Source organism: Sinocyclocheilus rhinocerous, unplaced genomic scaffold (genome assembly GCF_001515625.1).
Source record: "Sinocyclocheilus rhinocerous isolate Xijiao unplaced genomic scaffold, SAMN03320098_v1.1 scaffold1372, whole genome shotgun sequence".
NCBI classification, from domain to species: domain Eukaryota; kingdom Metazoa; phylum Chordata; class Actinopteri; order Cypriniformes; family Cyprinidae; genus Sinocyclocheilus; species Sinocyclocheilus rhinocerous.
The window spans coordinates 103,625-116,763 of NW_015640047.1; the positions used below are offsets into that span (position 1 = coordinate 103,625).

Below are 13,139 nucleotides of genomic sequence, written 5' to 3' on the forward strand. Positions count from 1 at the left end.
AATGCAAATCCACTAAATGAATTTGTTGAGTTTGTATACATTTTCTCAGGATGATGCATGGTTAAGTTTTCATCCATACCATCATCTCAGTTGAGATTGACATTTCAGTGTTTCTAGTATGTAAGAGATATTGAAGCATTAATGATTTCAGATAAATACATTAAATATAAACATACTTCAATGCTACTAAAATTATAGTTCTGTTATTTTGTTTGCATGCCAGTTGACAATTGACTTGCTCTTAGGTGACATCATTCATTCTTATATGCTTTGGGTATGAGAAAATGATATTTTATCATCGACAACATCAGTTTGTAATGTTGATGCAATAACAGTGCCATTGATTTTTTTTTATTGACATTTCAATATGGTTTCAACAACTGAGGATGCAAAAGTGATACTGACACAACATAATTTTAAATTAATGCAATTAACACTGATGCATCAACACTGACTTTACATTTTGATGGATGGCAATGGTTGCTTGCTGTCTGTGATATTAAATGTGCCATCTAATGAACCATTATAGATTGTTTTGTATAAAAGAACCCCCCCCCACCCCCTCAACATCTATTGTACAGTCATACACATTGTCCATTTGAACAGAAAGGGTATGTACGGGAATTATAAAGACATATACTGTATATGACTACCTGAAAAGGCTGCCCTCTCTCAAACAGCTTGAGTCCAGATTGCTCCTCATTTCCCCATGTCCCATCCTCATAGCTGTTGCACACAACCACATCCTCATCAAAACAAAGACTGTAGTAAAATGCAATTCCAGTTTTGTGCCGTAGACTAAACTCTACTCTGTTGGTGAAAGAAAATGAGAGGACATTTTATTTAAAAAATATATATAATAATTAAAGGACAATCTCACTTTATTGATCAGGAAGATGTGACATTCTAATAGTATTAGAGAATATTCAAGGAAAAAAAAAATAATTGATGAAAAAAGTGATATTGTCAAACCGTTTTGCTTGTGGGGTGATGACTCCTTGGATGATGATGCATTTTGCAGGCTGTACTCCTTCATAGATGATGCTTTTGTACGGGACTGTCTGATTGAGCCAAAGTAATAATATATACAGTATCACATTGCAATATATTAAGTATTTAGTCTGTTGTCAAGCTTTAAAAAATACATTCCAATATGCTTTGAAAACAAAGTCATAAGATATTTAAATCAATCAGTATTAACGACTGAAAATTTCAAATCTGTTTTTAATTGACCCTTGTTTTATGATAATATTCAACATCATGTAGAGCTCTATATAAAACTAGCCAAAAGAAGCCATTTCTCCAAAATGTCTTTGTATTGAATCACAAGTAAGTGTGACCGAGGTAAGAACATTAATAGGTCATGAAATTGCCACAGAGATTCTAAACACTCTAAACACATCTAGACCGTATCATTAAAGATGTGTGGAGATTGTTTGTCTGCCAAATATTTATAATAACTTACCAAAGATCCTGGAAGTGCTGCATGACGGGGCTGTAAAATAAATATAGATATTTAGGACAGGAACACATTTAGTAGAATTCGAAATAAAACAAATACAATTATGTGTGCCATTCTATATATCATAGAAAATATATTCCCTGAAGTGAGTGGTGGATCTGGCTATAGGTGACATTCGTAAGACAGCTCAATATCTACTTCATCACATCCAAATACCTTTAACAATATTAGAGTATTAGAATGTCTGTGCAATAGATTATATTGTGATCTTTCATTTTCAGAGCACGAAAGAAGAAATAAAAAAAAGTCCTGCTTGCACTCATCCCTATAATGACAGTGTATAGTGACCAACTTCAAGCTTTAAAAAATAGTAAACTATGACCTGTAGTAAAATATATTGTCAGGTATTGCTCACTGAATGTCATTAAAGGACAGAAGAATAGAGCAATTAGTAAATAGCTGAACTTGTGAATTTACATTCTAGCTTTCGAAAGACATTCGTTTGTCAGCTAATGTTAGCTAACTTATCTACCTTCTTCCTATATTAGCCTTGCCTCAGTGTACAGTAATACCAGCTGAACTCAGCATGAGGGGCACTGGTATTTCATTTTATCCCGGTTTAAATGGGGAAACAGTATAAAATTAGGAAAATCAGCAACAGTGCATATTGTATTTTTCTACATGTTGTTTTAGATCATGAACATTTTCTAATTACACAGACACTTTACTTTCTCAGACACACATAACAGATCATTTTGTATGTAGTTTTGATTTTCAAATTACATATGACTTTATTTAAAACATTTCTCACATCATATTTTTGTATTTTAATTGGACACGTGATTAGAAAGTATTTGTAAATTTTTTATGCATTTTTTTATTTTTTTATTTCTCACCGCAAGAGAGTGGAAGGTAACTAAACTCAGTTCCACCATTCCAACCACGCAGATGCGATCCACATCTAAGAACGGCATACGGTGCTTGTACTCCGAAAAGGGTTTCCCATTGGCGAGTATCTAAAGGCCAAAACCATTGTCATTATTCTGTTACAGTAAAAAAGGCCTTTTAGTGACAGTTGATGGAAAGATTGTTTTTTTCCATACCTGAAAAAAAGGGAAAAAATCAACTATTTACAGAGAGAAAAGCAAAGTTGAAGTCACCTTGTAAGACTCCTGGGTGATGAGGATCTGCAAAGAAAAGGTCTGGCCTCTTGGGAAGGGAGTTTCAAACTTGTGTTCCTCCCAGCCCCACGTCCCATTCTGGTGGGTGTTGTGCACAACGTACCCAGGGCCAACCCAGAGCATCTGATAGCGAGGGTTAACTTGCAGAGCAACAACCTCAGCCCCGTGTTGGAGGTTCACGTTAAATCTGGAGAAGATGCAATAGAGAGGAGGAGAATAACAGAGAGGTTTTCATGGGCCAATGCGAATAAAGCTAGATTTAAATTAAAAAAGACACGATATTGACGGACCTGACGTTTTATTCTTATCCAAAACAAGATGTGATATGAGTGTGATACATATGGCTACATACATACATTACCAGTCAAAATCTTTTGAATTGTAATAAAGATCCAATAGAAAGATCCAAAGATCAGCATTTATCTGAAAATAAAAGCTTTTGTAACATTATACATATACCATTCAAAAGCTTGGAGTCAGTATAATGTTTTTTTTTTGTTGGCTGTTTTCAACATCATAATAATAATACATGTTTTTTTTAAGCAGCAAATCAGAATATTTGAATGATTTCTGAAGGATCATGTGACTGGAGTAACGATGCTAAAAATTCAGCTTTGAAATCACAGGAATAAATTACATTTTAAAATATTCAAATACCAACAAATGCCAGGGCCGATTTTTTGTCACAGTCCAGCCCTGGCTCTCATGGTGTTTTGTTTATTTGTATGTATATAACACTGTGGTGTTTCTATATATTGATGTGTACCTCAGCTTGCGGTAAAGCTATTGTGATGAACTTTGATTCATCATGTGGTTTTCTTATTTGTGTGTTTGTGGTGGTTGTCGGTGTATTACAAAGGTACAAAACAGATTTTACTACTTCAGTAGGTTGGAATATTAACATTACATCAGTTCATGAAATATAGGATTTTACAGTATATTTAAGTTCAATCCGTAAAACCTAAAATTTTGCTATAATAATTTTTTTGCAACCACATCTGCCAGTATTTTACCATACATTTCTCAGATTTTCTATTTGTTTTTTATTTATTTATTTATTTTTTTTTGTTTGTTTTGTTTTTTTTGTTTTTTACAGTGTAATAAGACATAAAAGTTATATTTTTGGGGAAAGTTCACCTGAAAAAAAAAAAAAAAAAAGCATCATCATTAATTAGGTTAATAAGATAAACAGGATAAAGCGCATACAAAGCAGACTAATCCTCACCTGTCTGCATTCAGCAAAACCCGTCCACATACAGTGATGCTCATCCCATCTTGTAGTCCTCCTCTGATCATACAACTGAATGGGACAACCTGTGTGAAAGATTTTCATACCAGTCATCGGATAAAATGAGTGCTTGTTCATCCTCATACTTGTTTGCAATCATTTTATTATGCCATTACTAAAGAAAATGGTAACAATTCCAGAGTGTTTATTTCCCCCCATGGATCACAGAATGTATAAAAAAAAGTGGGGCCCAGATGGGTTGAAGGGAAGAGACAGAGGGGCATGATGTTGTTCACACACTGAATGAAAAGTGTCACGCCATGACTTTAAATTTCAAAAACAATATTTTCTATGGGTCTACGCACCCAAGTCCCTGTTCAAAATGCACTCGCATGTGTGTTAAATTAAATTGCATTATATTTGTCTCAAATTGTTGTTAAAAAGAACAAGAAATTATATAATTTTTAACTACAAATGTGAGACAGTTTAGTAAATGGCCCTTGAGTGACGTATGCACACAGGGAGCGCACATCGTAGAGCTGGGCCAAAGCTAGCATTTGTAGTTAAAAAGTATAGTTTTAATTAGATTTTTTATTACTTTTTTTTTTCTTCCTGAAAATGACATTGTTTTGCTAGAGATGACTCTTATTTGTCATCTTGGCTTGTAAGGATTAATATGAAGCTACCTAAATATGGATTTTAGAATGTCAAAAATGGTCTACATTTCCTGGAATGTTTTCCTCCAAAACCTTAATTTCAGCTAAAGAAAGAAAGACCTATGCATCTTGGATGGCTTGGGGTGGCATCCAGATAAACTGCATCATCAGAACTGAAACAGGTTGGCAGGTATGCTTATTCTTGAATAATTCATATTGTGATTAAGAGAAATTAAGACTTGCACAGTGAAATTTGAAGTATGATCAATGGCTCAACACATTCTAGACAAAACGTGCACTGAATAAAGGTTCTGATATTCGTTAAAATACATTTTTCTATTAAAAAGACAAAATATGTCAAATGCCAGATATATTAAATATTCTTTTAAAGTGCCCCTATTATGGATTTTTGAAAATCACCTTTCATGCAGTGTGTAATGTAGCTGTATGTGAATGTAAACGGTCTGCAAAGTTGTAAAGTTGAAAGTGCATCATAAAGTTATTGTCTCTCAAATGAAAGAAAGAGTCGACTATGAACCGCTGAAACGAGTCTTTTTCATTTCGAATGCCATTTCCGCAAAGTTCATACGTCATAATTTAATGCATTTGGATAATGCCTGCCTACGTTCTGCGTGGACATCCTGCGAAAACTTGACACGCACACATCAATATTGCATCATTTGTGTCACTCTGAACAACAATGTATTACTGTATTTGCATTATTGTAAGGTTCAGTTTAGGGTTGGGGTAGGTTTAGACATTAACACAATCTAATAGGTGGCAAATTTAATTTATTGTTATTTTCCGGCCATAGCTGTATCCCTTCTAGCCATAACCCAGTTTCTGCGCTACTAGTGTCATCTAGCGGAACTACAGAAATAAAGCATGTTTTCAAACAAACATTGCAAACACCCGTTTCACTCGTTACACGACATCATAAACACAGCACTTACGGGTCTATAAAAGTGAAGGCATGTCTCAGCAGAAAAAAAGTAGGCTACTTTCAATAAAAGGTTCAACCTATTAGGCATTTCAAGAAATGGTCCAACATAAAATGAAAACTTTTATCTTCAAGTGTAGCTTACCTGTGGAGAAGAAACTCTGCAGGTTTGTCGAATCAATTTAAACCCAATCATTTCATCAAATTCCTCCATCTTGTAACAACACTCACAATGTTAAGCCTTGTTTTACCCCATTTCTGTCTCTGTGTGTTTTGGAAAGTCTTTAAATTTTGGCTTGTACTTCTGAAATGGAACCTGAATGTCTTTTTCCACACCAGCTAAACACGTTCAGGCTCAAACCATTGAAAACACGAAGATAAGATAATGAATGTCATGACATTTCTCAAGATATATTCAGGTTTAGCAAACTTGTGATTGCACAAGAATAAAGTAATTTAGCTTTACTAATTTAGGGGTTCAGCTCTGCATTAGTGAAAGTGTTTCAAAGGAATTTCATATAAGGTTAAACTCATCTGAAATATGCAAACTAGACTAATGGAGCGAATTCTCATGCCCAAGTAGCAAACAATTGTTCCAATCCAGTTACAAAGCTGTAGCGAATAAATATTCATACAATGCCCAGCACAATGATATTTTGGGCAGCACTGCAGCAAGAAAAGAGTATTGCAGTCATGTATAATATTAGTCACTTACTGGGTTGATAAATGGGGGTTGCTGCTGATTCAGAGCCATTTTGCCAGATTTTGCTCCCCAGTCTTCAAGTTGTTATACTTGTAAAATGTCTAGCGTCTACAGTGCAGCTATATATGACTGAAGATTCACTAACAGGTTTCAGCTTGTCTGAGTTAATGTTTAACCTCTGTGTTTTTAATTACATGACGTATATAAATGTAGGAATCACTGGCCCACAAACAGGATCTAGACCAGTGAGTGAAAGATTCCTAGATATAATACATAGCTTTTCATTGTACTATAAGATCAATTCAAATAGACTTTGGCACTGTTTGATTGACTTCAATGATAACGAATTGTGTGGCCGAGTTAAATAAAAGTAGACCATCATTTCAAAGTCCAGCTAAGATTTACAATGATTCTTTTGAAGGTTTAGGCCAGACAGTTTTAGACAGCAGAAATAGGTTGGGCACATGCATGTAGAAAAGCCTGTGTTTATTTATTTTTAATTACTATTATCATCAACATCGCAGATGTGGACGACAGTCCCACTGGTATCACCGGTCTCAGATTAACTAACACACACACACACACACACACACACACACACACACACAATGTTTAAATTCTGAGTGTTCATTATGTGGCCCAAGCACTTGCTGCAGTGCTGTACAGTGCTACTGATTGATTGACTTCAATTATAATGAATTGTTCCCCCTAGTCCTAAAAGCGGAGCAGAATTCAGGAACAGATATGTCAATGCCAGCAGGCTGTCATAGGAAAGTCACTAGGTAAACTGCATGTGTTCTTCAAACACACCTTCCATTGTTGGCCTCTGGTAACTTTCACTTTCATGTTTCATGACTCACTCTTGTTTACTTCCTCATACAAATTGTGCATGGTGATTTGGTCAAAAGCTCTTTGTGCTCAAGTGAAAAGCCTTGTGAAAAAAGAAGCTCATTTAGTTGTATGTACTAGATCAGGGGTGTTAACTGCCCGAGAATCATGGGTCTTCTAAATAAATAACCACAGAAAAGGACAGTTTCAAAAAACAAATTCATCTTAGAATGTCTTACTGCAAAATAATGATGTTAAGATTGTCCACATAGCTGCATGTATAAAGAAACAACATATGCATGTGTCTGTAATCTTACTAACTGAAACAAAAGCCTACTACTACACAGCAAATGTTATATTTAGTAGTTTTTAGTTCTTGTTTCTCTTTCCATCATTGAAGCAGTTGTTCATCAGAGTCTGAATTCACTCACTTGCTTTCATTCTCTCTGTCAGGTGGACTATATTAGTAAACTCATGTAGGGAATAGTGAATGAGGGTGTAGGGTGTGATTTGGGACACAGTCGCTGAGTGTTGAGTGTCGACTCTGAACGCTGATTATTCACAGTATATTACAAAATTCTGAGTGTTCATTATGTGGCCCAAGCACTTGCTGCAGTGCTGTACAGTGCTACTGATTGATTGACTTCAATTATAATGAATTGTTCCCCCTAGTCCTAAAAGCGGAGCAGAATTCAGGAACAGATATTTAATGATTAATTCAAAGTCTAACTTTCTAAAAACATACATAATGACCAACTCACACAAACAATGATCTTGCTAATATTATTGAAGATTCAATATGTAAACTCTAACATTATAAACCAATGTCTATAAAAGAAATAAAAAAAAAAAAACAGTATTTGACACTATACAGAAACGATTGCTACACACCTTACTTTGCATGCAGATCTAACCCTCCATAACCTCCAGCAAGTGCTTAGTGACATTTAACAGCAGAGTAAGGTTGCACGGTAAAAAATAACTAAATAAATAAATAAAAATAACTAAATAAACATGATTATATATACTTCCAGCCACGGCCTTAGATGAATTCAACTGACATAAAATAAGACATTAAATCTCTCAAGATCTGATTAAACAACTCCACAAACAGCAGCAGCAGCTTCACTCATTACTAACTTTATCTCTGTCAGACGTCTAGAGAAGCTCTTATTGAGAATTAACAGAGGTTTAGATCTTGATGCTTGATGTTTTATTGAAAAAGGGCTAATGTAATGAATACAGTAAAACTACACATCACATGTACTGCATGCACACACACACACACACACACACACACGCACATATATATATATATATATATATATATATATATATTAGACAATGAATGCACTATAAATAATAGCTGCACTGTCAATGCCAGCAGGCTGTCATAGGAAAGTCACTAGGTAAACTGCATGTGTTCTTCAAACACACCTTCCATTGTTGGCCTCTGGTAACTTTCACTTTCATGTTTCATGACTCACTCTTGTTTACTTCCTCATACAAATTGTGCATGGTGATTTGGTCAAAAGCTCTTTGTGCTCAAGTGAAAAGCCTTGTGAAAAAAGAAGCTCATTTAGTTGTATGTACTAGATCAGGGGTGTTAACTGCCCGAGAATCATGGGTCTTCTAAATAAATAACCACAGAAAAGGACAGTTTCAAAAAACAAATTCATCTTAGAATGTCTTACTGCAAAATAATGATGTTAAGATTGTCCACATAGCTGCATGTATAAAGAAACAACATATGCATGTGTCTGTAATCTTACTAACTGAAACAAAAGCCTACTACTACACAGCAAATGTTATATTTAGTAGTTTTTAGTTCTTGTTTCTCTTTCCATCATTGAAGCAGTTGTTCATCAGAGTCTGAATTCACTCACTTGCTTTCATTCTCTCTGTCAGGTGGACTATATTAGTAAACTCATGTAGGGAATAGTGAATGAGGGTGTAGGGTGTGATTTGGGACACAGTCGCTGAGTGTTGAGTGTCGACTCTGAACGCTGATTATTCACAGTATATTACAGTAGGCTACTTTCTCTAAAATGACAAATATTACTCAGATTTTAACAGCATTACTTACATATGTATGTCACTGTCTGCCAGAATCTCCATTTTTTATATAATACATATGTTAATGTTAAAACGCCAAATATCTTTAACATTTTTATCATGAATGTCTTTCTCTGAGTCTTCTTGAACATCTCAATGGTGTAGCATCCTTTGTTATTTATCTCAACTATTGTGTTGTTGATTTTCTCCAGCAGTTCATTGACTTGAGCTTGATCGTTGTTCTCCACATTATTGAAGGCATGATACCGTCCCTCATAATCAGCCACTAACTTCTGCAGCTCTGGGTTTTCCTGCAGAAGTTCTTCTAAAGGTTTGTTTAATTGATCAGCTCCTGTGAACAACAGCATGGCGAATCTCTTAACATCTTCACCAAAGTTCTCCTGAATCCACTTGACTGTGTTTTTCTCTTCCTCTGTGAATCTCCCGAGTCTGATGACCAGCAGAAACACATGAGGACCAGGAGCAGACATCTGCAAACTCTTCTCAATCTCAGCCTTCAGCTGTTTTTCAGTCATGGACGTGTGAAACAGTCCAGGTGTGTCGATCACAGAGATGCCATTTGCTCCATTCGTTGTTCTTCTTTGTAAACACTGTCTGGTTGTAGGCCCAGCATAGTTACTCACTCTGAACACATCTCTACCCAGTATAGTGTTTCCTGTTGAACTCTTTCCTGATCTAGTTTTACCCAGCAGAACAATCCTCAGATCTTCTTCCACTGTGAAATAAATAAATAAAATATTACAATAAACTTACCCTTTTCAGTTCACATTTGTATTCATGATATACTCAGCTGAAAACACTGCACTCTCAGAACATACTATCCACTTTATTCTACAACACAGAAGTCAGTCTTTTCTTTGAATGCGCGAGACGTCATATCCATTAGCCACTATATGTAAAAAAACTGGAAGAACAACAAAGTGCAGCAAACAGCAAAACTATTTGTGCTAACAGACCAGTGTGCTTATGATTACAAAAATAAATTAAAATAACTTAAGTAACATCAATGCAATGCTGAGAATAGGAACAGGCAGGCAGAGACGGGGATCTATGTGCAAGGAGTAGTTTGATGAAAACGAAACCAGCACACAGAAAGGCACAATACATCCATTACAAACAACATCTGACAGAAACAACACAAGGACTAAACGGGCAAGCAAGCTAAACAAGACACACCTGGGGAAGAGAATCAAGGAGAAAGAATACAAACAAGAACATAAAACTAGTCATACAATTTAAAAGTCCATGAACACACAGCAAATGACACTGGAAACCTTGCACATTAAAGCTACAACTAACCGCATCACTCTTGCATTAAAAAAATAAGCTGGATAACTGGCCCAATAGCAGTCTGAGTGCTGTGTGTACAGTATGTTAGATTGTAATCAATCTCACTGTAAGACAGGCTATGGAAGGCAAGCCTCTTCCACGATTTTGCTGGCATTTGCTGTAAATAGGCTACTAGTAGTTTCCAGACATATATGATACTTAACAGAAAGTCCTGCACATCGCAATATATTTTGGCAGAAGAAGAACTGACCATGTAGCTTTAATTATTTCCAGAAGCACTGACTGGAGTAACAATGATGACTTTGCTTCCTGGTGAATCATAAAAATAAACCTTTAAAAACATCATGAGCAAACTTACTTGTTGATGTTGAACGTGTTAATGTCTGGTAAGCTCAGGTTTGTCCACTTGCGATCTGCAGGTCTCAGGTGAGTAAGCGACTGAAATGAGGTGTGTTCGTCTCGAGGTGGCGCTGCGCAGACCGATCAGAGCCTCTCCTCTATAATCGCTCTCGCGCTGCTTCGATGTCAAACACCGATCGTCCTGCGCAGCGCCGCCTCAAGACGAACACACCCGTGACGCATATTAAATAGATGAAGAGCCCTCCTACTCATTTTTGAACTCAAAGACAATTGGAGATTTCAGTTTTGTTTTTTCTTGTAAATCGAGGCTATACTTATAAGACAATACAAAGTTTTCACTTTCCTGTCGAATAACAATATTCTTTAATAGTCTAAATACTGTATAGATCTAATACAAGTAAGTAATTATGTTGCAATGTTCCCAGCAAATAAGGAATACACAGCCCTGTTTATATATTTAAATATAGGGCTATACAGCCATGTAGTGGTTACACCATGGTGCATAATTTAAAGTAAATATTTAGTAAACATTTAGTACCGGAAAATCCCCTTAAAATACAAAATGTTGAATACAAAAATATAATTGAACTAATATACTAAATCTCGATTGAAAACAAACTTGTTCTTTATGGCTTTTAATTGTTGAATTTTTGGAAGTTGTATTTTGTTTTATTTTTCTTTCATTTTCTTATTTTATTTTTCCTGTTGTTCATTTTTGTCTTTTGTTTGCTTCTTGTATTATTGTACTTTACTTTCTTTACTGTACAGTCTTTTAGTCTACTTTGTAGTGGAAAGGGCTCTATAAATAAATTAGACTTGAGACTTGAAAATAAAATAAAATAAAATACCACTAGGCTATAATTTTATTTTATGTAACTGTTATTTTACCAGGAAAAGAAGCACACTAAGATTAAACATCTCTTTTACAAGAGCATCCTGGCCAAGACTGACAGTAACACAGCTCACGTGGGTTTAACAGATAACATCCATCCATATACACATACACACACACACACACACACACACACACACACAAGGATATCAATACATAACTAGTCAAAACATCTACAGCCCAATGTTTCCGTCTCCAAGTTATTTAAAATCACTTTTAAAAACTTAGTGAAACCAGCTCCATAAGCTGTAATTTAATTTGCAAATTATTCCAGGCAAAGGGAGCAGCAAATTTAAATGACTTTTTCCCTAGTTCAGTACGAACCACTGGTACAGACAATAAGAACAATTCCTGGGACCGAAGGCTATAGCTACGAACATGTTTTTTTTACAGATGTAAGTATTAAGATATGAGGGAAGTAAACCCAGGATAGATTTATAAATAAAAACATGCCAGTGTTTTAACCTACAGATGGACAAAGCAGACCATCCAACCCGATAGATGGACTATAACCAGTAGATGGCAGCAGAGGAACACTATTTAGCACATATTAGCAATTTCCAGTAGGTCTAATATATTTTTTTCTAGTGTTGGGGAAATTTACTTAAAAGTAATGCATTAAGCAAGCAAACCCATGTGGGACTCCTATGGGTGGCACCTAAGCTATCTAACTGGGGCCCAGACAGATTTGTCCTCAGTTTCCATGATGGCCCCACATGGGTCAGCCCAGATGAGAGAATGAAATGAACACTGCTCAGTATGCACAGAGTGCTAAAAATAAGACTGAAGCAGCACTGCAGTTGATTAGATAATTAAATGATTAATCGAGTGATGATAGAGCAAAAAATGTTCTTCAAATTATAAACGAATTAGACAGGAAGCGTACAACGGGCGCTCCCTTTATAATCACAGAAGGACGTTCACGGCAAGCTCACTGATTTCGTCACACTTGCAAAAACTACCATTTTGAACTATGAATCTAACTAAAAGTGCACAATAAATATTGCATTTACAATGTGCCAATGCCTTTTTTAACTGAATGTTTAGAAAGAAAGAGAAAGTCTATTTTCTGCTTTTTACAATTAGATAAACTCTGAAATGTGTAGATGTAGACCGTCAATATGCTCTGAAAAATCAGCATGGGAGTATTTCATTATCTCAAACAACTCCATCCAGCTATTCTAATTACATTTAAACCAAACTAGAGATTAGCATAGCTAGACATGTAGACACACTTCACTATTTCTCCTTTTATTTCTTCGTTTGTTATTGTTGTATCAAGCAATCCTGGAGTGTTGATGACTGAGATGATCCGCTCACCCATTGCAGGGACGATTCTAGGATTTCAATATTAGGGGGCTCAGCCCCAATGAGGGTGTGATTACAAAAATATTTAATACATTCTTTGTATATAAGGGTTGGCAGGAACAATGCATACAATAGGTTATACCTATCATGTCAATTCCTGAATATTGATTTCATTTCATATAATTTTAAGCATTAAAGCTTGCCGCCATTCTCAT

At 35.5% G+C, this 13,139-nt stretch overlaps 2 protein-coding genes across 2 annotated transcripts in view; both read right to left on the reverse strand.

Annotated features, from left to right (window-relative positions):
• LOC107752409 (galectin-9-like) overlaps positions 1-6,235 on the reverse strand; it is a 9,721-nt gene extending 3,486 nt beyond the window's left edge. Inside the window, exons 1-7 of the mRNA XM_016568369.1 lie at positions 6,183-6,235; positions 3,869-3,957; positions 2,623-2,830; positions 2,359-2,478; positions 1,466-1,495; positions 973-1,061; positions 654-810 (exon numbers count right to left, since the gene is read on the reverse strand). Of these exons, the coding sequence (XP_016423855.1) occupies positions 654-810; positions 973-1,061; positions 1,466-1,495; positions 2,359-2,478; positions 2,623-2,830; positions 3,869-3,957; positions 6,183-6,221 (732 nt within the window). The 5' untranslated portion in view covers positions 6,222-6,235. The remainder of the gene's footprint in view (positions 1-653; positions 811-972; positions 1,062-1,465; positions 1,496-2,358; positions 2,479-2,622; positions 2,831-3,868; positions 3,958-6,182) is intronic.
• A 2,613-nt stretch (positions 6,236-8,848) lies between these two features.
• On the reverse strand, positions 8,849-10,815 carry LOC107752405 (GTPase IMAP family member 4-like). The gene is made up of 2 exons (XM_016568364.1): positions 10,723-10,815; positions 8,849-9,789 (listed from the first exon to the last, which is right to left on the reverse strand). Coding segments are annotated over exons 1-2 (714 nt in total). The 5' UTR covers positions 10,724-10,815; the 3' UTR covers positions 8,849-9,076.
• Between the last annotated feature and the right edge of the window lie 2,324 nt (positions 10,816-13,139).